General features: G+C 42.4%; 5 protein-coding genes across 7 annotated transcripts; 3 read left to right on the forward strand and 2 right to left on the reverse strand.

Moving 5' to 3' along the window:
• Positions 1-1183: 1183 nt before the first annotated feature.
• On the forward strand, positions 1184-8823 carry LOC117429366 (intraflagellar transport protein 22 homolog). The gene is made up of 5 exons (XM_058998306.1): positions 1184-1486; positions 1774-1856; positions 6769-6858; positions 7029-7231; positions 8010-8823. Exons 1-5 carry the CDS (start codon positions 1448-1450, stop codon positions 8156-8158), a joined length of 564 nt encoding a protein of 187 aa, XP_058854289.1. The 5' UTR covers positions 1184-1447; the 3' UTR covers positions 8159-8823.
• A 316-nt stretch (positions 8824-9139) lies between these two features.
• On the reverse strand, positions 9140-11309 carry LOC117429364 (protein MIS12 homolog). 2 transcript variants are annotated; one of them, XM_058998305.1, is made up of 2 exons: positions 11215-11309; positions 9140-10093 (listed from the first exon to the last, which is right to left on the reverse strand). In XM_058998305.1, exon 2 carries the CDS (start codon positions 10074-10076, stop codon positions 9447-9449), a length of 630 nt encoding a protein of 209 aa, XP_058854288.1. In that variant the 5' UTR covers positions 10077-10093; positions 11215-11309; the 3' UTR covers positions 9140-9446. The 2 variants fall into 2 exon arrangements, with proteins under 2 accessions (XP_058854288.1, XP_033904655.3); XM_034048764.3 differs by lacking the exon at positions 11215-11309 and adding an exon at positions 11092-11208.
• A 58-nt stretch (positions 11310-11367) lies between these two features.
• Positions 11368-15597, forward strand: LOC131696491 (uncharacterized). Of its 2 annotated transcripts, none has more exons than XM_058998303.1 (7): positions 11368-11480; positions 12675-12768; positions 13095-13182; positions 13307-13712; positions 13946-14039; positions 14629-14716; positions 15042-15597. In XM_058998303.1, exons 1-7 carry the CDS (start codon positions 11435-11437, stop codon positions 15414-15416), a joined length of 1191 nt encoding a protein of 396 aa, XP_058854286.1. In that variant the 5' UTR covers positions 11368-11434; the 3' UTR covers positions 15417-15597. The 2 variants fall into 2 exon arrangements, with proteins under 2 accessions (XP_058854286.1, XP_058854287.1); XM_058998304.1 differs by having other exon boundaries at positions 15163-15597.
• A 534-nt stretch (positions 15598-16131) lies between these two features.
• LOC131700525 (putative nuclease HARBI1) lies at positions 16132-19221 on the reverse strand. Its single transcript, XM_058998302.1, has 2 exons — positions 18784-19221; positions 16132-17670 (listed from the first exon to the last, which is right to left on the reverse strand). Exons 1-2 carry the CDS (start codon positions 19075-19077, stop codon positions 16630-16632), a joined length of 1335 nt encoding a protein of 444 aa, XP_058854285.1. The 5' UTR covers positions 19078-19221; the 3' UTR covers positions 16132-16629.
• A 105-nt stretch (positions 19222-19326) lies between these two features.
• LOC117429362 (derlin-2) lies at positions 19327-24838 on the forward strand. Its single transcript, XM_034048763.3, has 7 exons — positions 19327-19477; positions 20310-20375; positions 20916-20989; positions 21657-21750; positions 22973-23168; positions 23967-24057; positions 24360-24838. Exons 1-7 carry the CDS (start codon positions 19385-19387, stop codon positions 24445-24447), a joined length of 702 nt encoding a protein of 233 aa, XP_033904654.3. The 5' UTR covers positions 19327-19384; the 3' UTR covers positions 24448-24838.
• Positions 24839-27919: the final 3081 nt, after the last annotated feature.

The raw sequence follows: 27919 nt of genomic DNA on the forward strand, positions 1-27919 counted from the left end.
TTATGGAATCATATTTTTTTTAAGCTTTTTTAAAAAATGATGTTGCTGCTGATTGATTTCTGTCTCTGCGTATTCGTAATTGAAAGGAACCTTTAAAAAGATAGAAAAACAAATATTTCCTTGCTAAATGGTGAAACCCTATTATGAGACAAAGGGATTACTCAGCAGTTTATCTGGCAAAACATTCCCTGAGATATAGGAAAACAGCACAAGCGTGAGATTATAGAGTATGACACTTCAGCAGGGGCTCTGCTTAATTGAGGCGATATCTGCAAAGCCAGCTGCTGTGGAATTAGCTACTGTATCCAACCTCTATAATCACTGGCTTTATAGATAATGCGACAGTAAGTATTTGCTGCTGCAATGTCACTTCTAAACTTCAAGCTGTTTAACATTCTCTTCTGTGTGAATTTAAACATACACCGTCCATCTACTTTACTAGAACCTGTCTACCCGATTGGATTTGACATTGCCCTGGAATTAGGGATGCAAATTAGCGTGATCATGGGACATGTCATCCCTGCAGCACTATGAGGCACAAGTAATGCAGAACGATCTAACAGCATTCTAAAGAGGCATGACAGCAGCGGGTGCACGTGGAGCAGGTGCCACAGTAGCAAGGACAGTCCTGTTGGTTCGGCTGCTCCAAGAGTCACCAGAGTGGGTCAGCAATGACAAAGGGAAAGTGGTCACCAAGCTGTGTCTAGGGTGCAGGTCTTTATTTAGTTTCCATTGCAGTGCATTCTGGTGCATTTGTACCTGCCTCGGGTACCTTTTGCTTGCTTCTTTTCTTTAAGAGAAGCAGGACTACATTTACCAGAATGCATTGGGTTGTGATTTGAAAAGCCAGAACTGCCCCATGAACATGGAGTCATTCGCTCACACTCACTTTCGCTGCACAGGGTCAGGTGGGTCCTAATACCTGCTGCACAGGAAGTGCATTTACAGTGTGTGTTGGCAAGACAAATTCGCTTTTTTCGCATGTAAAGTGAAAATAAAATACAGAAAAACCGAATATTCTACAGCAAAAAATGGAAAAACGAAGACAACAGGTTAACAAAAAAAATATTGCCGACTGTACATGATTTCTTTTTATTGAAAGTATATTTTATAAAAATGGGTTTACATTGTGTAATTCTATATTTACAATGAATGAATCTGCAGACAGTTTTACATGGCAAAGAGCACCGTTGAAACTCCTACACAGAAATAGCAGCTAGATTTACCTTCTCCTTGGAAACAGTCTCCAGTAACCACAGAACTGACGTTGTTGACACTGAGGCTGCAGTCACAAGAATTTCAACAATTCAATAATACAGTTCAGTACTGTAGTAACATATATATGGTTTTTGTTTTTTCAGAGCCGTCCTGCTTTATTTCCCTGTAAGAATTCAGAATACTCGTGATATCTTATTTTTGTCTGGGGGAGTGAAATAGCGAAGCCAACATGTTTAAAGCCAAGATATTGATAGTAGGGCCTAGTGAGGTAAGTTCTATATATAGTTACTGGTATGTTGACTATAAAGAATGTAATGACTCGCAATGAAATTGCCAAGAGAAAGCCGAGTGTGTGAAAGTACACGGCGGATCATATATGGTCTTTTGAAAGTTTAGTATAGCGTAAATGTTTTTTTTTTAAAGCGATCGGAATAAACTTGCTGACATTTTTTTCTTGATTGCAAAATTGAAGCCACCGTTTTACAAAACGTTTTAATAATAATATGCACAGTGGAATATTGCTGTAAAAGAAACGGCAGCCGATTTTCTCCGCAGTGTGGGAAATCTATTCTGGCGAATTTTCTCTCTGATGCGACAGAATCAGTTGGAGGAGAATACAGTCCGACCCAAGGTGTCAGGTAAGAGGAGGAGTGTCTGATTTGACTCTACAGTGAGGGGCACACAAACTACCACTCTCCTTACTGGGGGGGCGTTTCCCTTCATTAATCTACCCAACATGCTCAAAGCATTGCAAACAGCAGTGTTTCTCAAACTTGTCTTCCAACACTATCGGAGATGCACTGCAGACGTGTGCATTCGTGCATCGATGTAATACAAAGAATATATATTTTTTTCATCTTCAAAAAGCCACGGTTCAATGTTACAGAGCATCTAATCCTTTTCACGCCCTAGAAGACTTAATTTGTCTTTCCTAATTGCACTCATTGTTATATTGCAATAACGGACGCAAAACAGTGTTTGTAGTCTTAAACACGTTGCTGGTTTATTTTGGCTGTTTACAGTATGCTCTCTACCATCAGTCGCCCGTCACATCCGTTTTCCCAACCACTCTCACTTACCACATCCCTGCAAGCACGACACACATTCACAACATCCGGCAACACGTAACCTAGCAACCACACAGCATTGACTGACTTCCAAAACACAACAAAACAAAGCAGGAAACAGAACATCAAACAAACATAACATTTTCCCCCCTTTCCCACCAAGTTCAGGTGTGGAATGAAGTCTCAAAGTCCCGTAAATGCAGAGGACGTTGGCGGACTCTTGGAGGATGTTGCACTGGTCTTGCTGGTTCAGGACCTGCTATGACAGTATCATCGCTGACCCTGATGGGACAGAAGGAGGCTCCCAGCTGGCTGAATGACTGGGTCTCTGACTGGGTTTCAGGTGACAGTACTTTCCTCATCCTACTGGCGTGCCACCGGGAGCCATCCTGGAGCAGATAGGTTGCTGGTCCCAGCTGTCGGCTAACACAAAGTGGTGGAGACCAGAAGGATTGCAACTTGTTACCTCTGTGAGGCCGCTTAACTCGAACCCAATCACGAGGATGTATTGTAGGTGGCTTTGTCCTGTGCCTTTTGTCGAACCTCTGTTTCATTCGCTGTTGGCTCCGTTGGACGACAGTGCGTGCAGTAGATGAAGTAGGAACAGTCCCCGGGGGTCGTAGCCTGTCCAATGGAAGTTGCAATTCACGTCCTGTCATCAACCGTGCTGGTGAGACCCCTGTGGTTGAGTGCTGAGTGGCCCTGTAGTGCATAAGTGTCTGCAGTAAGGCTGTTTGAAAGGCACAGCCTTGAGCTAGATGTGCCCGGATACCATTTTTGAGTGTTTGATTAAATCGTTCCACCCCCCCATTAGATTGGGGGTGGTAGACTGCTGTACGAATGTGTTTGATGCCGTTGATGCTGAGGAAACTAGAGAATTCATCCGAGATGAACTGTGGACCATTATCTGTAGTGATGACCCGTGGCAAACCCCAGCGTGCAATCAGTGTGTCCAGTATGTGGACTATAGTCTCGGAGGTGACCGTCCCAGTGGGGACGACCTCAGGCCATTTAGAATGCAGGTCATAGACAACCACTAAATAACGCTGATGATGGGGAACACCATGTATTTCACCACAAATGTCCAGCTGCAGATGTTCCCAGGGGTGAGATGGCCAGGTAACTGGCTGCAATGGCGGTGGGGCAGGGAGTCCCGACTTGCCACTGACCACACAGGCCATACAGTCTTTGACCAGAATCTCGATATCATGGTCAATGCCGGGCCACCACACCAGGTCCCGGCAGCGTTGTTTAAACTTGACGATGCCCAGGTGACCCTCATGTGCCATATTCAGCACCCGTGCACGTAGAGCACTTGGCACCACTGTGCGGTGGCCTCGTGCCACACAGAAATCATTCCAGCAGGACAGCTCGTCTTTAATCCTGGAAAATTGTTGCAGTTCGCCAGATACCTGCCGTGGCCATCCGTCTGTAATATAGGAACGTAGAGTGCGGAGGGTAGGGTCCTTCTGCGATGCCTGCTGGAGCTCTTGGAGGGACACCATGTCCTGCAGGGGTCCGTGAAGCATCTGAATCAGATCTTGCTCAGTGTCTTCTGATTGGGATCCCTGCTCAAGCGCTACAACTGATCTGGATAAGAGGTCAGCCACTGCATTATCTCGCCCCGGGGTGAACTGGAGCTGAAAATTGTACTGCTGTAGCCGATCTGACCATCTGTACAATCTGAGTGGTCTGCGTCCCGTGCCCGAAGTAGACATCAGAGCTGTGAGTGCTTGGTGATCTGTTCTGAGAGTAAACGCCCGACCATACAGGTACATGTGCCAGCGTTCACATGCCCAGACGCAAGCTAGCGCTTCTCTCTCTCCCACTGAGTATTTTTGTTCTGTGGGGTTCAAAGCACGGGAAGCAAAAGCTATAGGCTTCTCCACACCCTCTTGTATCTGGGATAAAACAGCCCCCACTGCCGTGGCCGATGCGTCACATGTGACCAAAGTGGTGCTAAGGAGATCAAAATGAGCCAGAATAGGGGCTGTGGTGAGCTGGTTTTTAAGCATGCGCACAGCTGCTTGGCAGGCCGGGGTCCAGTCCCAGGGGGCCTCCTTCTTCAGAAGCTGCCGTAGCGGTGAAGTGGTGGCAGAGTACTGTGGCAAGAACCGTAAATAATAAGCTGTCATTCCCAAGAATGAGGCAAGCTGAGAAGCAGATTTAGGCTCAGGAACGCGGTGAATGGCTTCCACATTGGACTGGAGGGGACAAATCCCATGGGCTGAGAGTCTAAAACCCACAAACTCAATCTCGGGCACAGCAAAAAGACATTTGTCACCATTCAGCGTTAGGTTGTTCTGGGTGAGTGTTTGGAACACTTGGAGCAAGCGCTGATCGTGAACTGCAGTGTTGGGACCATGCACCACAATGTCATCTAAGTACAAGGACACACCTGGAATGCCTGCAAAGATAGATGACATAATTTTTTGGAAACAGCTGGGTGCAGAGCTCAGTCCAAACGGCATGCGTGTGTAACGGAAAACCCCAGTGTGTGTGACAAATGCTGTGAGATCCCTGCTGGTTGGAGAAAGGGGAACCTGGAGGTAGCCTTGGCGTAAATCTAATTTACTGAAGACAGTGGAACCGTAGAATTGGGTAGTGAGCTCTTCGGCTGTAGGTAGCGGATATTTGTCAGGGATGATTGCTTTATTTACAGCGCGCAAGTCCACACAAACTCTGATTCCCCCTGATTTTTTTTTCGCTATGACAAGATTGGAGATCCAGGGGGATGCGTTAATTGGCTCTATAATCCCAGCGTCCAGCAGGAGTTGCAGTTCCGTTGAGACCTGGTCCCGCAAGGCAAGTGGGATGCGGCGCAGAGGCTGGATGACCGGTGTCACTGTGGGGTCCACTTTCGGCTGGTGGATGAAGGCAAAGAGAATGCCCAAACCGTCAAAAAGTGCTGGCCATTGTTGCTGCCAGGGAGTGGAGACTTGCAATATTTCTGTGCCACTGTAATCTGTCAGAGAAAATCCAAGGCTGGTAAACAAGTCAAGGCCCATTAAGTTGGCCCCAGTTCTTGTAATGTAGAATGTGAATGTAGGCACATGCCTGGTGCCATAGCGTACCGACAGCTCCAATGTACCCAGAACATCAATTTTGGCATGTCCGTATCCGCTGAGGGCAGTGGAGGAGTGTTGCCGGGGCAGGCTGGAAAAATACTGCCTGTATGTGTCAACATTTAAGAGAGAAACCTTAGCCCCAGTGTCCAAGAGCAGAGGAATGCACTTGTCATTGAGATATATATCACATGTTTTAAAACATGATGGGGTTAAGAGCACAGTATGAATGGTAGCCGGAGCTGAGAACGAGGTCTGGGACTGATCAGATGCTGAAACTGAGGTGGAGCGACACCACCTGGCAAAGTGATTCAATTTGCTGCAATTCCTGCACCGTTGGCCCCGGGCAGGGCAGTCAGTGGCTCTAGACTCGTGCCTGGTGGACCCACAGTTCCCACAACGTGGCCTGGAACGTGCAGGGCGGTGCTGCGCTTGTTGAACTGCGAGGGCTGAAGTGTCTAATGGGTTAAGAGGCTGCAGCATTTTCTGAACTGCACAGTCTGTAGTTGTAGTAGGTGAGGATGTCTCTGTCAGTTTCTGTGCAGTGATAAAAGCTGCTTCTACTTGGGTGGCAATTTTTTGTGCTTGAGTTAATGTTAAATCATCAGCCTCCAATAATAACCTCTCTCTCACTTGTGTACTGGAAGTCTTTTCAATAAGCTGGTCTCTAAGCATCTCATCGTGCAGTGCACCGAATTTACAAGGCAGCGCTAATTCTCTTAGTGCAGATATATACTGAAGTATGGACTCACCAGGCCGTTGGCTCCTTTGTCGGAATTTAAACCGGCGGATGAGGACGCTCTGAGCGGCTCCGAAATGTGCAGCGAGAACCCCGACTGCTTCATCAAAAGTCGAGGCAGGACCCAGTGTCAGGAAAACGCGTTGTCCCTCTGTGCCCAGACAGTGTATCAGTATAGCACGCTTACGCGGGTTGGCCACGTCTTCCAAGCCCATAGCAAGCAGGTATGTATTAAACGAGTCCAACCAGCGAGCCCACGGAACCGGCGGTTCGCCAGGCAGAGCCAAAAAAGGAGGCGGTGGAGTAAACGAAAATTCCGCCATCTTCGTCGCCAATGTTATATTGCAATAACGGACGCAAAACAGTGTTTGTAGTCTTAAACACGTTGCTGGTTTATTTTGGCTGTTTACAGTATGCTCTCTACCATCAGTCGCCCGTCACATCCGTTTTCCCAACCACTCTCACTTACCACATCCCTGCAAGCACGACACACATTCACAACATCCGGCAACACGTAACCTAGCAACCACACAGCATTGACTGACTTCCAAAACACAACAAAACAAAGCAGGAAACAGAACATCAAACAAACATAACACTCATAAGTGAAAACCAAAAGAGAAACACACGTCAAAGGGTTCTATGCGGGGTAACCCCGATTTTCCCGCTGTCACTGCAGAATCCTGGAGTTTGAGTTCCAGAGTGTCAGTGGATTTGAGAAGAATGCAGGCTGTGAGGCTGAGCTGTGGGACTGTGCTGGTGATACCAAGTAAGCATTACTGTTGTAGGATGGCAACGTTTACACACAAGTTCAAATAGGTATCCACAAATACTGCACTGATATTAATAACGCTGGTCCACACCGAATCATTTTTCCTATTCAGAAATGACTACGGTTGCAGATTTGACTTCTTTTCTGATGTTTTTTTTTTCATTGAGGTTTGAGTCGTGTTGGCCTGCCTTGATGAAGGATTCCAGCGGGGTGGTGTTGGTATTTAACCCTGACATGCCCAGCCACTTGAAGGAGATAGAGACCTGGTATTCCTCCTTCGTCAGCACACAAGGGGTGCAGGACAGTCAGTGTCTGCTGATCGCACACCACAAACCAGGCAGTGGGGCTGACAACAGACGCCTGGGTCTTTGTAAGGGCTTTGAGATTGTTTGAGATTGATCAGAGGTTATTTTGTATGGCTCCTAATTCAAGAGAATATATATTCACTGTTACCTTTTATCTCAGTTCTAAAATACAATTCATTATCCAATACCCAGACACGATTGTGTCACCTGTATTGGTAAAAAAAAAAAAAAAAGGTTCTGGGATTGGCTGGCAGGTTTTATTGGAAGTAAAAAAAAATGTGTTAATACATCTTTAACAGAGCTAGAAAATGTAATCATGCTTTGCCTGTGGACAAATTCATTCCAGATTAAAAAGGGACCGCAAACTTGCGTCATCAAGCATCGGCTCATGTTCTTTCAGATTTTAAGCCAAGATGAAAGAGCAGACATGAATATGAAATTAAACTGGTGCTGCCCTCTAAGGAATACTTATGTAAACAATGCTGTACGAATGGAAACACAGACAGATGACAGCTCTGCGAAGTGCGTTGGCATCTTGTCGATCCGGCTCAAATGGGATTTCATATTGCGGCAGGAAAGATCTGTCACAATTGGCTTGTAAAGGTTACCCCTTTTGTGCCTTGATGCCACTGCAGAGCTGTACAAAGATATAAAACCAAGTACAGCAGTAAGGATATGCAGGATAAAAAGCAGCTAGCTGCTGTATCACCCAAGTTTTATTCAGTTCTCATCAAAGAACAGGATTCCCCCCCAAGTAGTTCAAAAGAACTGGGTCCTAGCAGCACTCATCTGAATCTAATGTGTGCCAGCTTGATCCTCATGGTCTCTCGTTTTCATGTGTAGCCCCACAGCTGAGCAAGCTGAACCTGATCCACTCAAACCTGGAGGAAGACCCCGAGGAGGTGCGGCAGGAGTTCCGGCGCTACCTCGGCTCTGTGGTGAAATCACTCTCCGAAAGCAGGGAGCGAGAAGAGATGTCCATCATTAACTAGAGTCCAGCGGATCCACAGCCGCTGAGCTGGACCACACACCACCAGGAGTGCCCCCTTCACACCTGGACAGATGGTTCAGGTTGAAAATGTATTCCTTTTGCACCCTCACCCGCCCAATACAGTATATTGTACAATGCATAACATATTCTATTGGCATCTCAGGTGGCAACATCTTAAGGTCTTGTTGCCTATACATTTTGTACTGGAATCGGTACAAATAACAACACTCAGAACCCCACAAGAATATTCAGCTCAGTCAAGTTGTCATTGCTTTGCAAATGTGCAGTGGATTAATCCAATGCATGTGTGCAAAGCAATCTCTTTGCAGTGATTCCTGAAAACATGCTGTGCAAGTTCATCATTGAAAACTGCGTTTGCTAGTCACTACAGTATGTATGCTAAAGCTGAGGATCCAGGTGGAGGAAATGGTAACTGAAGCTCAATTTCTGATTTGTGGCTTTTTAGATGGAACCCCCACACTGTATATTTTAAACTTTGTAAATCTAAATATGTTAAGTCAGTATAAAGCTTTAAAAATGTATGAAAGCCAAGTTTGTGTACTTATGGAGTATGCTTTAAAAACATGTTATTTGTAAATTGTTTGTAACACAGTGAATTAAAATATTTACATTTGTAAATAAAGCCTGTTTGTAATATCTATCGTACCAGGAAACTATTCACGTTGCTGTATTCGAAGCTTGGTGAAGCTGTTATTGTCACTGTTACAACAGCCTTCTTGGCTGGCCACTGAAATATGATAAATAACCTCATGTGTAGTATAAAGCAAAATAATATTATACCATTCTTCTTGTGAGATGGATTGATCACTAAAATATTGTGCATATATTAAGAGGGGCAAGGATATTTAATAAAGCAAAGGATCGGAGTGCAGTCACTCATCTGTCCCAGTACTTGCTGGAAGGTTGTGTATTCCTTTTCAAGTTCTGTGTTTTGGGAAGGAGAAAACTACGGAGCAACAAGTTTACAAAATGCAATATTTATTAAAAATCAAAACATACACAAAACAGAAAAAACAAAAAACAAACATGAAAGGAAAGTGCAGTCAACCACTTAATTTTAAATTTCACTTAACTCCCTCTGCTGGAGGATGAAGAAGCAGCAACAAATCTCTAAATAGGGACCATTGCTTACAGCTGGAGGAAGTTTTGCATCTGTATATTATACAGTCCTTTATAAGAGAATTGTATTTTTTATTTTTTTTAAGATTTGTCATCAACAGTTTATAGCTGGCTGAAAGTTTGTAGGAATCTAATAACAGGGATCTCTGCTAGTCTTTCCCACTGCCTGTCAAACTGATCTCCTTCAGCGTCTCCTGGAGGCGGCGCGCGGTCTGGATCATGAAGTCAAGGCTCTCGTGGACGTTGCCCATGCCGCTCTCCCTCCAGGCAGCTTTCAGCTCTCCGATCCACTGCAGCACCCTGTCCAGCTCAGCCTGCGCCTCCCTCTGCTCCTCCAGCTCCGCCAGCAGGGCCTGCTTGGCAAAAACCTGGGCCTGGTAGCGCCGCTGCAGCCGGGACATCTCGGCCTCCAGCTTGGCGAGCTGCTGGCTGCTGTTGGGGTACTTGTGGTGGGGCGCGTCCTCGGGCAGAACCACGTTTTGAGGAACCGTCAGGACGCTGCTCTGCAGGAGGATCTCCATGCGGCTGGAGATGAGGCTGACACGCCCCTGCAGGAAGCTCAGGAACTCCTGGGTGCACTCCCGCACTCGCTCTGCCACTGCTGCCCCGTCGCTGGAGCGCCCGGCTGTCGCGCCCCCCATCTTCTTGATGATAACCGTCTCCACGGCCAGCAGGATCTCGTACAGGCAGTCCTGGAAGCTGCTGTAAACCCGCAGCATGCAGGTCTGCGGGGTAAAGCCAAAGAACTGAGCTTCGTACAGCTTCAGAGATTCAGCCATCGCGGCAGGCAGGGGGCCTGGGGTCAAGGTGGAAAAAGATTAGAGACAGCTTGTGAAATGTGGGACAACAGAGGAGGGCTGATCCAATGGACAGCTGTAGATGGGGCTTGGGCCAGGGGCAGAGGGAGTTCAACGTTCATACTGCAAAAAGTCCAGTGATGTTGTCAGTACCATGTTGGTTTATTAGTCGAACCCGCTCTTGCATGTAATTATTTACTGTATTCTCTATTTTTTGCTCTTATTTGAATTTAATATTTTGCTACAAATGTTATTGTACTTGACAACTGCTCTTATCTGTAATGTGATGTTCTGAAAGGTGATACCTTGTAATGTGATATTTTGTAACATTTGTAAGTCGCCCTGGATAAGGGCGTCTGCTAAGAAATAAATAATAATTAAACTGTAACTCGATAGCTGACGATTTGTTTGCATTCATTTCAAATTTAATAACAATCAGGGTCTGAATGCAAACTTTGCCCTCCTTCTCTCTAAAACAACAGACTCTCCTTCACCATTTGTGTTGCGTCACCAAAGAAGGAAGAACACGATTTTTAAAATGGATTATATGAAAATCTACATAATATATTTAAAATGCGGTTTGTTTTTCTAGATCAATTCATAAACATAATAATGAGATTGCATCAACTGGATATTCTGTGACAACGCCAGTTTTGACAAGTATAAGTCACAGTAGTTTTTCTACCCTTCGTTGTTATAGACATTTGTATTTAGTTTATGAATATATATTATAGTTGCACTTAATATAATTAAAACTCAAATTGTATTCTCTCCTATACGTATTTAAAAGACTGTCTAACCTGTACACCCTAACTGTCCAGCCTTCTTTTCTACACACGAGAGTTTCAATAAATATTACCGTCGCTTTCGACATTTCGCTGTCTGTTTTACTCTCTAGTAGTTTGTGGTTCGCTCTTTCAGAAAACACTCATAAGTACAATCTACAGCGCATAGACAATGAGGAGAGAAAGGAACATTTTCTAAAAAAAAATCTTACTTTTGGTTCCACCGTCCGCCATTTTCTGAATCTCCCGCTGAAGTTCTGACCCTCCCCCCACAGAACACGCGCACTCTGACCAATCAGAGCCCGAGCAACACATTTTCGCATCACCATACTGACCATTCGGCGAGGGAGAAAGATGTGGCAGGAAGCACACTAAACAATATTATCCAATCCTGAGGATGGTGAATAAAGCTCCTCTCGGGATCTCGTCCAATCGTCGTCTCCGAAAACATTACTAAGGGCGGGGCATCCAGCCAACATCTTAGCCGCCATCTTGTAGGGGTGTCTCAACGGTAAACATAGGGAGGAGGAGAAGGGGCCGACTTGGTGTCGAAACATGGACGACTCAATGATGGAAACTTACAAGGAAACTGCACACCGATGTGAGTATCAATTATTTGAAGTGTTTTCGGCACCGAAGTGTGTATCCAAGTGGCCGACCACTTTCAACTCCTCGGGCGAGGAGGGAAGGGCAGAAGTCTGAGTAAGGGTTCGAACAAAACATAAACAACAACAAAAAAACAAAAAAAAAAACACATATTTTTTGAGAAATCGGTAAATACATTATTTAAACTTCCAAGTAACCGGTATGTTATACAGACTAGTCATTTTTTCCGATATTTGATTAAGGCACCTCCAGCGTTTTAAAGTAAACCATGTTTAGGCTTCGCCCTCCATTTTGAAATCGACCCGTGACCTCTCCGGGTCAAAGTTGAAGTGACAGGTAAGCGTTGTCACCTGGTTGTATTGACAATCAGCATGTCCTATACAAATACATGAAAGCAGCATCGATCCCATCGTTACTGCACAATGAAATGCAGTGTGACAAACACATGCGTTTATAGGAAACTGTATCATTTATTACATTATGCATATGTCATTACATGTTACTACAATAAACCAAATAGTAACCTTGAATTATTTTTTATTATTTCATAGCATTAAAAAGGCAAGCACACACTCAACATCATAATAAAACTCCCAGTTTGTGTCACAGACCCAGATTAGCAGCAATCTTGGACTACATCGTGTTCAGTTAAGGGAGTCGGTTGTTCATGCTCAGGGTCTTTGAAACCACCCATATAGGTGTAAAACAGACACACAATACAATACAATACACATTTATTTGTATATAGTGGCCTCCCTTCACACCATGGCATCCCAGAACGCTGTACAAAGTGAAAAACAAAACAAGAGAGCGCATGTGTACAATACACGCCAGCTACAAACAATTATACAAAAGCATGTTCAAAATAAAGTATGTTTTCAATATAGACTTGTTTCAATCAGCCTAATGAGAACCATAACGAGGAGCACAACAGCAAAAAGCTCTGATTTAAATGATTTTTTGGAACAACTAATTCTGCATTTTCTGATCTCAAAGAGTTAGTAGTTCTTGGAGATAGGATGACCCTCATACATGAGGGACCTTATAAGTTACAGCAACTTTAAAATCATTTCGGTAGGTAGCCAATGTACACACATGGAAATTGATGACTACCATATTTGTATTGTTAGCTCATGATATTCTTACGAGGCAGTGGCATTGGTGTAATTCTCACACTTTCTCTGTACAGGGACTGATGATGAAACAAGAACATTTATTCACTTGCGGGCTCTGAATGATCATCTTTTTACAGGCAAGAGGAACGCTGCCAAACACGGATGGGAGTAAGTAAACCCAACAGGTACACTGCCTGTACAGTACATGTCAGAATGACATTAAAACACTTCTCATTCAACAACCAACTGTGATAGCAAAGGCACTGCACAGCACACACTAACTGAACTAACAATACGTAGTAATAATAATAATGAAAAAGACTAAAGCTCTTGATTCAACTTCCAATTAAACAAATCAGCGAAGAACAAGAACATTAATCAGAAAGAGAGGTTTAAAGAGAGTATACAGAGATAAAACCCATAATGGAAAAAGGCAAGGAGTTGTAATGTGCTTTTATGAAGTTTTAAATTGGAATTCTGTATCCTTTTCTTAGAACTGTATTGATACAACTAGGTCTGCAGGATAAAGTCTCGATCACACAAGCAGGGAAAAAGTGGGAAAATATGAAGAAAAAATATAAGGTAAGCAAATCTGTATAACAGGTTGAGTGATAGCATGGATAACTAGTTAGAGAAACAAATTCATCTTACACTTTCCCTTTCAATGCTCAATACTGCGCTAATGTGGTGTTAATTGATATTACAGGAAATGAAAAATCTGGCCACAGTTTCTGGGACAGAATCCTTAGAAACCACAGCTGCAATGTGGCGGTGGTACTTCGAAATGGACGATGCGTTTGGGAGTAAAGATTCGATTAGCCCATCAGTCCTGTATGCATCCTCCAGCATGGATCAGCCAAGTGCAAGCCCCTTGTCTCCAGCCAGCATGTCCTCTGCTTGTCTCAATTCCAGCGGGACACCGGAGAGGTGTACCAGCACTGAAATCCTAGACTTGTTAAAAGAACACGTTACAAAAGAGGAGCACTGTAGCCATGCTGAGAACGGATCAGAGGCTGTTGTTACTCCACAAGACTTTGCACATTGCAGTCAACTTGAGTTGAAAAACATTGAGGAATCAATCGCGGGCACCGTCAAGGAAGCTGCTCACAAATGTAAGCACTTTTCTATACAGACCTTGCTGGAAGACAATGAAGGAATTACTACTTACCTAATTATACATCACAGCACCATGTAGGGATTATCCTGAAATCAAAGCTGTACATGCATTGTGTCTTCAAGTAGTGCTGTTGAAAATATTCTGACGTAGCATTTGAAGATTTTTTTTTATTGTCTGTTTATGTAGCTAAATGTGTGCATAATTTAATTCTCCACCTTCTTTGCCCAGGGACTGATGGTGAAACCAGAATATTTATCCACTTGCGAGTTCAGAATGATCATCTTTTTACAGGCAAGAAGAATGCTGCCAAACACGGATGGGAGTAAGTAAATCCAATGGGTACACTGCCTGTATAGTATAAAGCCAGCACATACACTATCTGAAAAGTTGATCAGATTATAGTGGAATCCAATCTGAAACATGCACAGGAGGCTAGGAGGATATGATTGATACAGAATCGAGGCAGTTCGTATGTGTGACAGACAGACGGAAAGATACGATCAGCGAATGAGAACCCTAAACAATAAGCTCACTTCTAAGTGCTATCTGGGTTTTTTTGTGATTAAAATTTCTGTTCACATTTTTTAAATGTGTAACTTAATTTTATTTGAAAGCATTTTATTTGAAAGCATTTTGCAACAAATAGAAACATACATCTATGACCACAAGTTTAGCATTACCCTATAGAATTTTGCTTCATAAGGTTGAATGAAAACTGCTGAATAATGTTACGTTAACATACTGAATTACATACCGCTTTGTGTGTGTATATATATATATATATATATATATATATATATATATGTTATTATGTCTCAATCCTTTTGGCCATAGCCATACACCTGGGATGTGCTTTTATAAGATTTAAAATGGAAAGACGATCTCAATTCAAAGAATTTTTTTTTTTTAAGAACTATATTGAAAGAGCTTGGGCTGCTGGACAAAGTCTCATTTGCACAGGCAGCTAAAAAGTGGGAAAATCTGAAGAAAAGATATAAGGTAAATATTGTGGATAGCATTTTAAGTGTTTGCTGTCATAACATTCACGATTTATAGAGTAATTGAGAAAGCCAAATTAATCTTAAAACATCGTCATTCAAAATAATATTGCTAGCTTTCAACGCATAGCATTGTAAGCTTTTCTTTATAGGTTGTACCTTATTCTTATAGTAGTGTTAGACAATGAACTCAATTCTTTTTAGCGCAACTGTACTATAAGAATCATTGAACAGCTGTTTAGTTTGATTACCTTTATTCACCAAATGATGGAATTGCAGGATAAAAAATAATAATTCAATGATGAGATTATTATTTATATCTGCAGGAATTGAGCAACACGACTATAGGTTTTGAGTCAGAATCCAAGCAAAACACAGCAGCTACATGGCGCTGGTACTTTGACATGGATGAAGCATTCGGGAATAAAACTTTAATCTCCCCACCAGTCCTGATAGCTTCATCCACTATGGAGCAGCCGACTCCCCCGTCTCCCGGCAGCGCTGCCTCCTCTTCCTCAGCTTGTCACAGCTCCAGCCCCGAACTTCCCAGGCGGACGCCAAAGAAGAGGAGGAGATCCAGCAACGAAATCCTGGACTTTTTGAAAGAGCAAGCGGAAAAAGAAGACAAGCGGGAGGCAGAGGCACAGAAACGTGTTGATCGGTTCTTGGAACTGTTTACAAAATTAATAGATAAGATGTAATAGCCATAAATATGACTAGGAAGCTGAGGGGAGTACAGAAACAGTAACAGCAACGGTCATGCACCTGACATGTGCCCTTTAAATACTCCACAGCGTTCCCTATACTAAACACTGGCTCAGTAAATCGTGTAATATACAACCTGTTGGTGAATTTTTTTTTTTTTTTTTTTTTTTTAATAAGCCTAAAAGATTCATTAAGAATGGACCATTTTGCTCTACAGGAATATTATGGAGGCTCCTGAACATGTGTATATGTTACACTATCTAAAGAACTGCTTATACAATAATGATAAAACTTGGCACTACAAGTTCTTAAAACGTCTGTCTGTTTGTCCATGCTTGTGTTACACTTTTTAGCCGTATCTTGAGGTACAAATGTATGAACATTATTCCTTGGCACAATCAGAAGCTACATTTGCACACGTTTGGGCCTTGATTTGGATAATGAAGACATGCATTTTAGGAACTGCATGGCCATTTGTCATTGTTTTGAATATCTTACAGCTATGTCCAGGAATATGTTCAAGTGTTTGTTTTATTTTCATTTGTGTATATTTGAAAAATTACTGTATTTAAAGTCAACTTTGTAAATCTTTGTTTTCGTTCATGTTTTTACGCAGCCAACTAAAACAGTTTATTTTTTGTATTTTGAGAATTCTGTAATTTAAAACAAATATCTGTTGTTATGGACAAAATAACAATGAGAACAAACAAGCATATACCAACACTGTCTTTATTTATCATTATATTCACAAACATACTGTTTAAACAAAAGATAAGTTTGCATTACAAACAAATATTGTTCAACCACTTCACAATAAGGGTTATTCAACATTTATGTGACTTCCACTCCACTTCTTTTGGTGGATTTGACATACATACAGTAGTGTACACCATTGTGAATTTCAATATTATCTGCATGTGTACATTATAGACACCAAAGAAAGGATTGTAAGCTCACAGAAATGTTAAATAGTCCCTAACTATTAGTAGATTGGAATGACAAAGTCAGAACAAAAACTAAGTAGCATTTTATTTAGTAAGGTTTGAATTCATTTAGAAGACAAACTTCACCAACACTAAAGAATAACTGGGGGGAAAAGGATATAAAAATGTTGAAACAATCTCTTTGTATAAATGTTAGAACTCATCTTTTTAATATAAAAAGGTCAAACAGAATGTGATCTATGTGCAGTAATCCAATTATAAAAACTTAGAAGACATAGTCATGCTCCGATATAGGAGGGGGGATGTCAATTGAAGCAGACAGACGGGCAACAATCCTGCTCCCAATGTCATCCTTTTCTCCCAAATGCTGATCTTGTTGATGAAGAAGAGCATGTTCAGTGTCAACCTCAATTAGGTCTCCTTCAGTGATACAAATGTTATGCAAAACAGTACATGCTGCGATGACCATTGGAGCACACTTGTAATGGACCTCCAAGGTCTTAGAAAAAATACCACGCCATCGACTCGTCATCATTCCAAATGCATGTTCTATCACGGACCAAGCCCTTGAATGTTCAGCATTGTATTGTGCTTGAACTGGGTTCTGCACCGGTTCCTTGTAGGGAGTAAGAATGCCTATGGGTTCCTGTAAACAGGGATACTCGCTGTCACCCAGCAGAAAATATCCCGGTGGCGGGTACAGTGATTTTGTGTATATTGGGCTGTTGCGGAGAATACGTGAATCGTGAACAGAACCAGGATATCCCACAAATATATCCACAAACATTCCTTTGTGGTTGCAGATGGCTTGCAGCTGAATGGAGTAAAATGACTTCTGGTTAAAATAGCAAGGTGCTTCGTTAGTTGGAGGTGCCTTAATCCGCACATGGCATCCATCTATACATCCGACAGCCAGCTGAAACTCCCTGGACTGCGCAAGTTCAGCAAAGCCTTCACCGATGACTGCAAGCTCGTCAGGACCAGGGAGTTTAATAACCCGAGCTGTGATTCTGACCACTTTCTTCAACACCTTTTGAATTATCCGGTGCACGGTTGACCGCGGCACACCAAAAGATGCTGCCACTACCCTGTACGATGCCGCCCTTGCCAACCAAAACATGAACATGAGGATCTCGAGGTCATATCCCCAGCCGTTGTTTTTATCCTCACGCAGCACTGACATAATTCGCTGCATGGTTCTCCTAGAAACCCTGAAATGAGGGCTAAGGTCATTCACTCCTTCAAAGTAAACCCTCAGCACTGGGACGTGTCTGTTTAGCAAGCTGTAGGGGGCCACGTTAATCTTCTGAAATGAAAAAAAGAAAATACAAATGAGAGAAAATTAATGTGAAAAATATATTTCTGCACCTGAATTCATGTCACTGGTGCTGAACGTTAAGTTGAATCAGAGTACATACCCCACCTGCTGCCAGCCCAAAACACTGTTGGTTCAAAGACACCTTTTGTTTTAAATCTATTGCTTGCAGGCCTGTGTGGTTTTGCCTCCTGGATTTAAAGTCGTGTGATTTTGTGACCACCTTCGTGGTAAAGTATAGAAGGAGGGATCAAAAAGATTATCATATCATGAATTCACAAGTCCAGAAAGCTTGTGTGAAAACCATTGCAATCCCAGTGTAACAGAGGTCAGGTCTTTCTTTAGACTGCAGTGTGACAGGACAGCATCACTGCCAAGGCTGGTGAATGGCAGGGCGTTTGACCCAGAGATGGAAAGCTGCAGTTCTAGCACTGTTGTGCACGTTTATTAACACAGAACAAAACAGGAACAAATAAACAAGGGCGCAGGGGCCAGAATAAAAGGTTTAAATAAAAACCAACCTGAATAGGAACACTACTGTTCAGGCTGGGCTTTCACCTTCACTAAAGGACAGCAGTGTGGAGTAGTGGTTAGTGCTCTGGACTCTTGACCGGAGGGTCGTGGGTTCAATCACCGGTGGGGACACTGCTGCTGTACCCTTGAGCAAGGTACTTTACCTAGATTGCTCCAGTAAAAACCCAACTGTATAAATGGGTAATTGTATGTAAAAAAAAATAACGTGATACCTTGTAACAATTGTAAGTCGCCCTGGATATGGGCGTCTGCTAAGAAATAAATAATAATAATAAACCGTTCACATGGCCATTCCCCAAATAGCATTCAATTACCTAATTAGTGAATGGCCTCATCCCCCACGCTGTTGTAGGCAGGGATGGATTAATTTATATTCAAAGTGAATCAATCTTTATTTAACCACACACTAGTTACACATGCAGTGTTACTACTTCATAACACAAACGAACCTATTTGTATTCATAGTAAGCTTGACAAACGACCGTTTTATCAGGACGCGTACATTCATTATCTACAGCAGCTACAGTCACAAAAGTACAGCTAACGTGCTGTTTCAATGGAAAGACTTACTTCCTGTTTTGAAAGCAGCAACAGCATGATTGCCCTCAAATATAGACGCTTCCGCGCAGCTGCTCTTCTGCGCTGAATTTCTGAAATCCTCCAAAACGTCAGCAGCGATGCTGCAGCTGCGATTCTCTTTTTTGTTGCCATATTTAATAAGACCCTCGGTTTGTGGACGCGGACGTGCCTCCTCCCCGCACTACCCTGGTGGTGAGAGGACAGGGACGCAGCATGCAGTTTGAAATGTAAACATGGGTCTAGTGCTTTACTATGTTTGTCAAACACATTAGCACAGCCTACCATACTGTGATGCTAACACAGCATCATGTATACGCCTCTTTGCATTGTTATACAGTAAAAAATAAACTTTTTCTCCACTCTCTTTAGGGAGTTCCATTCGACAGCAGCTACTGCGATACACGGACCAATGATGCAGCTCCAGAACGCCAATAAGCCTTTAAATTGTGGATTGACACCTATCCAGTCCTATCGCGCCGCAGAGTTATAGGTCCTCAACGAATCAAGTGCGAGGGGTGAAGATAAACCCCCGCCTATCGTTCTCTTGCCTCCGGTGACGTGTCGGGTAAGTGCCGGAAGACTATAGTCCAAGATGGCTTATCAAACGTTTCAGCAGGAGTACCTGCAAATCCCTTTGGTGACCAGGGCTTATACAACCGCCTGTGTGCTCACCACTGCTGCTGTGGTAAGAGGGGAGCGGGACGGTGGCTTATAGTTTGAATTGTGGTTGCTACCGTGTACGTTGAAAGAGATAATGGTGTACTCACAGTAGCAGGCACATCTGTTATCGTACCTGGGTACCATTTAGGCTGAAGTTCTGTTTTGAAACATAACATGTTCTAAATCAACTTTTGGACTCAGTCGGGATGTATTATAGCCCTATGTTTGTTGAGTTAATATGGAATATGAGAGGTGTATTTCTACTGTTACACTGCAGCCACACGATATAAATACATGGTTAGGCTTCATAAATGAAGCTGGGTCGAGTTAGGGAGTCTTGAAATGGTATGTGATCAAATCTGTTTGTTGGAGAAGTGCTACAATTACATTTTTTTCATTTGATTATTTTCAATAGTGACAAGTTACCACCCATTTCAAAACTGTTACATGTAATGCAATCAATATGATGCCAGATTTCAAGACCAGTTGAAAACCAGCACTACCAGCTCTTTTGAGCTACCTCGTTAAGTTGCTGAAATGGTCTGGTGCAAGATGTGAGCTCTGGCAATAAAACTGAATCTGTGTGGTATTGACCAGAGTATTACAGCAGTAAGTCAAGCCACAGAAGTCTTACCTTAGTCAAAGCCTTTACCTGCTGGACAGCAATACAGCAGCCACAGAGCCAGAAAATAAAAATGCACGCATTATTTCACAGTGTGTTAATTCTAGATGTACAAACCTGGTCCTTTCCTCTTAATGAACAGTAACACTAAGTCTAGGGCCTGTCATTAACATAAGAAATGTAATTTGCTGCATTTCACATTCATTGACTCTTATTTATTTTCTTTTTTTTTCAGCAACTAGAGCTAATCACTCCATTTCAGCTGTATTTCAACCCAGATTTAATATTTAGGAACTATCAGGTAAGTGTGTGTTTTAGGTTGTGAAAATGCATTCTCATATTTGTCATGTTGGCTTCATAACCGACTCTAGACAGTGGTCAGCTTCATAACCGACTCTAGACGGTGGTCAGCTTCATAACCGACTCTAGACAGTGATCAGCTTCACAACCGACTCTACACAGAGGTCAGCTTTATAACCGACTCTAGACAGTGGTCAGCTTCATAACCGACTCTAGACAGTGGTCGGCTTCATAATTGACGCTACAGAGTGGTCAGCTTCATAACCGACGCTACAGAGTGGTCAGCTTCAGGGTGAATCGTGCTGCACACTGCAAAAGACTGCTGAACAGCACCCCAAATCCTTCCATGAAAACAGTAGGAAACTGTTTTGCAATATTGAGAGACCACTAGGCTAAAGTACAAGTGGTCGCGGAGTTCGAAAAAGAGACGCCAACGAAACATAAAACAGTGCCTCATACCAGCCTCTACATAGACCTGGAGGAGAGCTCGTTCGAAGCTAGTTGTATTCTTAATGCAATAATTCTCTTTATTTCTTTCTAGGTATGGCGGTTAATCACAAATTTCCTGTTTTTCGGTCCAGTTGGATTTAACTTTTTATTTAATATGATTTTTTTGTATCCTTTCACTATTTGGTTTATTAAATTAATTTAGTAGGGGGGGTGGGGTTACCAGATTTACATACCCCCCTCTCAGTAGTGGTGGAGACTAGCATTAAATATATTACCCCCAATGACTGACTGCCGTGATAGAAACCAGGCACTTTAATCTTGGGCTTTTAAAATGTAAAATACACCACAGTAAATCTTTTTATATAGTCACCAAATACGCTTTTAAATCAAAATACACAAATGACTCCCGCCACTACGCAATTTATTCACGTCATGTGCAGCAGGTATTGTCACCCCACTAGAACCCTCCACTCTAGTCCGCAACTCTATGCAGGGTGCTGGTGCCTGTTGCACAGGAAGTTAATTCATAGTGTTGTGGTAAGGGATGACGTCACTGGTCAGGCCGTCCCTGCCACCCATACTTCCCACATATACAAACCTGTGCCTCTGCAGGGCTCTCGCTCTCGCCCTGCCACAGATGTGAAAACGAATCGCTTCGCAGGAGAGATGAGAGTGATCTTTAAAGTCTTGGTTATGGACCAACCTTTTGGCAAGGCATCTGTTGAAGGTGTGAGCTGAAAGATGTGTCTATCTAGCAGTAGTTTATCCTAGTTTTACCTCGGAGCTGGCCCCTGGCTGCCTGTCTGTTGTCTCCTTGACCGTGGGGTTGCAGGTATCGATACTGTCGCATGCTGGAGGAAGGCTCTTTTCGGGGACGCACGGCTGACTTTGTCTTCATGTTCCTGTTTAGCGGGCTGCTGATGACTGTATCCTTTAAGACCCGCACACAGCTGGCTTTGAGCGTCGCTGTGTATTACTGTGTAATGCTTGGGGGTTTGATCAGCCTCTACAGGATAAGCCACAGCTGGATTTTATTGAAGCACTAGGGAATCACCCCAGAGGTAATCGTAGGATAACCATGGATAGGTGGCTGATTCAATGCAGGGTGGTGCCCGGTGTAATAAAATTCAGTTGTGGTTTATCAGGGTTGATCAAATAAAGCCATCAGCAGTAACGTATTTAAGAGGCTGTGTGAAAGTGCTAACCAATCCATTTGCATTCTCTTGATTAGCATTATAAACAATAATGCAGACCTGGGTCAAGTCCAATTGTGATGAATTGCAGTTACAATGTAATTGTAGTCAACCCTTAGCACACCTGTGTAATTGCAATTATACCATATAATTGATTCATTACAGTTCAATTACACATTTTATCATACGATCATTTTTGTATTTTCAACCACTTTGTCACCCCATTTGTTTGAAAAGAAATAGTTATGTAGTGTGTTTGGGTATTTAGAGTAAATAGAGTAAACATGTTAATGTGTGAAGTTACTTTTAGTGTGATTGTAACTAATTGTAATTATTGCAGCATAATCACAATTGTAATTACTAGGTACTAGATAGTAGTTTGAGTAAAGTATTGAAAGCGCTGAAGCATACAGTATGCAAATGACCTTAAAAAGTGCAGTGGAAACTAAACTAGTTTGAATTGTGCAAGTCACCGGTACACTGATATGTTGCTGCTAAAAACACAATATATTTGCATCTGTTTTTAAGACAGAATACCAGTGGACTCCACACCAGTTCAGAAGAGAAACAGATGTTATATTTAATATTTGTTATATAGCCAAAATGTAGCAGTCCAGAGAAGTCCTGTTAGATTACTGTCGAGGTCTGATAACCTCACCAGAAAATATATTCTTGCACTTAAGAAGGTACAGAAAAAGGTAACGAAGCTAATCCCAGCATTAATTGGGAAGAGATACAGATGGTGCCAGATAGCACCCACACTGTGAGAAGTACAAAAATCAGAACAGAAAGTACACTGATGTCTGGAATAGTTTACCAAGACTGGGAACATTAAAAGATAAAGTGAGCACACAACAATTGGATACTGACCTGGTGCCAATCTTGTGTTAGCAAGCAGCAGCCTCCTCTCGTTTCTTGTTTGGTGTGCGGTTGTGATTCCCTGACAGCAGCTCAGGTCTTTGGCATGTTCGTGAGTCTGGTGTTCTTGGGCCAAGCCTTCACCATCATGCTGGTGTACGTGTGGAGCCGGAGGAACCCCAGCGTGCGCATGAACTTCTTCGGGCTGCTCAACTTCCAGGCCCCCTTCCTGCCCTGGGTGCTCATGGGCTTCTCCCTGCTGCTGGGCAACTCCATCATCGTGGATCTCTTAGGTACCGGCCCCACTGCAATACCAACCTCGTCTTTATCATCCATCTGTCCATCTCCACTGCAATACCAACCTGCTCTTTATCATCCATCCATCCATCCCCACTGCAATACCAACCTGCTCTTTATCATCCATCCATCCCCACTGCAATACCAACCTGCTCTTTATCATCCATCCATCCCCACTGCAATACCAACCTGCTCTTTATCATCCATCCATCCATCCATCCCCACTGCAATACCAACCTGCTCTTTATCATCCATCCATCCATCCATCCATCCCCACTGCAATACCAACCTGCTCTTTATCATCCATCCATCCATCCCCACTGCAATACCAACCTGCTCTTTATCATCCATCCATCCATCCCCACTGCAATACCAACCTGCTCTTTATCATCCATCCATCCCCACTGCAATACCAACCTGCTTTACTAAACGAAAAACAAACATTTCGACTAGATCGCTTTCTCAGTGTTTTCTGTCCATAACTTTGAACTAAGAGAATAAGAGGCGGTCAGCTGTACCCATTGCCATATTCTGGGCCCTATCCACAAAGCTTGAAAGAATGTCGTTATGAAAGCTGTTTTTTATAAATACAGTATACTGAGTGTCCCATAAGTCGGGCATCACATGCAGTGCCATATTATACAGTGTAGGTTGTTCTCACACCCCACTGACTGCACCACACATTTCATTCAATTCATTCCTCTTTGCTTGTGCCTTTCTTCATCAGTACAAAACAAGAAAAAACTAAAAAAAAGCACAAGACAAAACATTTGTTGACTTTTCTCTCCTCGCAGGGATCGCAGTCGGACACATCTATTTCTTCCTGGAGGATGTGTTTCCAGACCAGCCTGGGGGAGGGCGCTGGTTAAAGACCCCGGGTGTTCTGTAAGTGCACACAGCCCTGTTTGATTTGCTTAACCCCGGCACATAGATAACCCGATTTGAATCTTTTTAAGGGGGTTATAGTTAAATAGGAATAACAGTATAGCTAATTAAAACCTGACTTAATTTCCATTGGATGCAAAGACATTTCAGAGGGCTGTATGACATCAATATCAGAGGCTACCATGTATTCTAAAGACATTTCAGAGGGCTGTATGACATCAATATTAGGGTCTGTTATATAGCGGTCTGTGAGGCAAGCTCTTTCTGTCATTGCTAACACAGACCTGACCCTCTCTCTGCAGGAAGGCTCTGTTTGACACCCCAGAAGAAGACGGCAACTATAACCCCCTCCCCGAGGAGCGGCCGGGGGGCTTTCCCTGGGGGGGCTAGTGGAAAAACTGCATCCAGCCCCCACAGACACGCACTGTGCTCTCATACAGCTTGCGCAGATAGATTTTGTACTTTCTTTCTCACTTTGGACTGAAATCTTGAACCCCCTGTGTATATAAAGTGTTTTGTAAAGCAAACAATCCGAACGCCAGCGTTCCACAGATCCCGAACGCTGTCTTTGTGCAGCATTTGGGTTTCCATGCCAATGTTCAGGAACAGGACTCTCACAGAATGAGCTGCCTTTTATTTGGGTGGTGATTTTTATTTTGTATTTTATTGAATATAAAAGAAAGTAAGAAAGAAAAAAAAAAACGCAGTCTTTTTTTTCTTTTCATATTTTAGGACTGTCAAGTCTACCTTTGTATATAAAAACAAATATGTCAGAACTACATTTGGCCTGGTTCTTGTGTCGCATTGTTTGACGATGGATTGCCCAGTGACTGTTTTCATTTTTAAAAAGGTAGCGCAAAGATTTGAATTGGGGTATTTTTGAAAGCGGTGGGGAGGGAACGCCTGGACCAGGGAAATGCAAACCTGTTCCCCTGTAAGCCATGTGTCACTGCTGATTGAATCTGGACTATTGCAATACTGCAATTGTACTACAGAAATTGCAGTTTACTACTCTGTACTCTCAATCTCTAAAACAACGAGGATCACTTGACCTGGACTGTTTCATGATCTCAAACCTTTATCAAGTCTGATTTTAAAAGATACCGTTGATTCAGCATTGACAAAATGATTGGTAATCCATTTGATATCCTCACTACTCTGTCCTTAGTCTATCTCCATGTTCTGTCCAGCTGTGTCCTCTGGTCCTGGTCTCTGTGCTTGAAGTATTGGCTAGGGCAACATTCCTGACTGCTTTTAAGATTTTCTTAAAACTTCAATCAAGTCTCCTCTGATCCTTCTTTGTTCTAGACTAAATGGATCCACTTCTCTCCACCTGTCATCTAAACTCATTCATATTCCAATATTGCAATGGACAGAAGCTCCTTCACGTCCTCCCCAAGTGTATACAGACAGTGAGCTGGGTAATCAAGCTGGTCTTTACATCTGCATTTCATTTGCCAAAGTACAATAAAACTTTTAATGAAACGAGACCTCAGTCTGTCTCCAAAAACTGTGAAATGAAGCACTGCACCAGATTAAGGGTTCCCTAATAAATGTTTATGTTAGTTAAAGCATAGCAAAGTGTAATAAAGCACAGGTCAGCACTGAACATTCCTGTATTGTATAGCATGGGCAAACTGTAAACTGGCTGTGCAAATGTATAGTGGTAAACCTATGCAGCTTCAGACACTGATTAGCACTAACCATAACTTTGAAACACTTAATAGAGCTAAATCTATAGATACTAAAAGAAACCAAATATAAGTGACTTCTTTAAAGATTTTGTCAGTTTCACTGTACAAGGAACAGACAGCAAAGCATCGAAGAGAAGGCACTAGAAAACCAGCAGGAGCTGTGTGAAGAAAACACAGCATAGCGACTGCTGCTCATTGTAGAATGTTTTTGTGACCGGATTTCCTATGAACATGCTGAATTCAGACTTGAAATGGAATTACCCAGACTGCAGAAACGCTGCCAGATTTTTAAACCACAAACAGCACAGCTGACACCATATCTGAAATAGAGGAAATGCAACCGTGACTTGAAGGTCTTGTTTACTGGTAACAGGTTTTCAATGTGATTCCGCATGACCTACGATTCAATTCCACAACAATACTATAAATTACAGTCATGACTACACATACCAGATGTGTTATTGATTTGATATAGATATGTGTTATCATGTACAGATATATTTGTATCTGTCATTGTCATTACTCCCCGTTTTAGATTCTGGTGATGCTATTTATAAGATGGTCTCTTAAGACTATTGATTTAAGTAGATGTTTTACACCATTCTGCTGTACGATTTGTCACTGGTGCCCCCCACAGAACATTGTGACCTTCGCAAGCTGATTAACTGACCCTCTCTACATACAAGGCGACTGAAACACGGCTGTATGTTAATCTACTTAACCTTCACTGGGAAAACGCCTGCTTACTGGCGTAGTTTACTGGAGCGCTCTTCTTCATTGTGAAACTGAAGATCCAGTCATTTTATTAAACTGCTTGTTCCCACCTTATGGTCGTCGCTCATTTCAGTTTGCAGCAGCCAATGACTGGAACGAGTTTCAACAGAAGTTCAGATAGGAAAGGTTTATATCTGAGGCTGCTTTTAGCCGTAGGGCCGACTTATTGCTGACTGACATCTGTGTCTGAGTTTTATGTTTTATGTTTTCTGATTGATGATGTGTTTTTTGTACTTGCTATTTATCGTGTTTGAAGTTGTTTGCTGTGGGGGTGTCTCTTGTCGGGTCGTCATTGTAAATGAGAATTTGTTCTCCGTTGACTCATCTGGATAAATAAAGGCCTTGATTAATTGTACTCTGTATATAATCAACAACATAGTATTACATTATTGACACTAAAACTATTAATCAAGCTCAGGTTTTCACTCGCTGAAGGAGGTGGGCTCTGTCAAAGAAGAATGTGAGTTTTCATTATTCACTGGAGCTCTGAAGAAAGGAGAAGTGATTTTTCTATAGAACAAAGACATGAATTTCGCCTCTTTAAGGAACTCTTGTTTTATTCTAATGATATTTTTACAACAGCCTTTTAACCCATTGAGTGCCATTGTCCTCGTTAGAGAACAGGCCACCTTGTCATTTTTTTTAACATTTATAACAGGCATCTACCTGTTATTTTAATGTTCTCTTTAACTAGATTATTATGATAACTTATGATAACCACAAAAGTCAAAATGTAACTGTTAATTCTGCAAATGTAGCCCTTCAGGTTTCATGACACCTCAATATAAAATAAGAAACTGAACCCTAAAAATGTTTCATTCATTGCTGTTTTCCTCTCCACAGTGGTGCTAAGGCTCCATTTTACAATGGTAGCATATTGATTTAGCATGTATCAAATTACATGCAGCTTGTGTTCTGATTTTTTTCAACAAAAAACGTATTTGGTACTTCATAGGTTAATACGAATACAGGAAGTGTTATGTTTTATAAGCTGTAGAGTGAGAAACACAACTGCAATATCTGGGCACTTAGGACAAGCTAAGAGACAGCTGAGAGACAGCTAAGAGACAGCTGAGAGACAGCTAAGAGACAGGTGAGAGACAGCTGAGAGACAGCTAAGCCAATTCAGATAAAGGCAGACGTAAAATGACAATAACTCAATATTGGAGCAAAATAATCCAGAGGCATACAAAGTGATGGCAAACAAATCAATCAATCAATCAATCAATCAAGACCTTTATATATCCAGATGAGGTAATAAAGAGCAAATTCTCATTTACAATGACGACCCGGCAAGAGGCTCACACCCCCACAGCAAACAACTTCAAACACGATAAATAAGAAATACAAAAAACACAGAATGGCCTTTTCTCGTTCTCAAACGCTTCTTATGT

This window comes from Acipenser ruthenus, chromosome 24 (genome assembly GCF_902713425.1).
Source record: "Acipenser ruthenus chromosome 24, fAciRut3.2 maternal haplotype, whole genome shotgun sequence".
Classification (NCBI taxonomy): Eukaryota; Metazoa; Chordata; class Actinopteri; order Acipenseriformes; family Acipenseridae; genus Acipenser; species Acipenser ruthenus.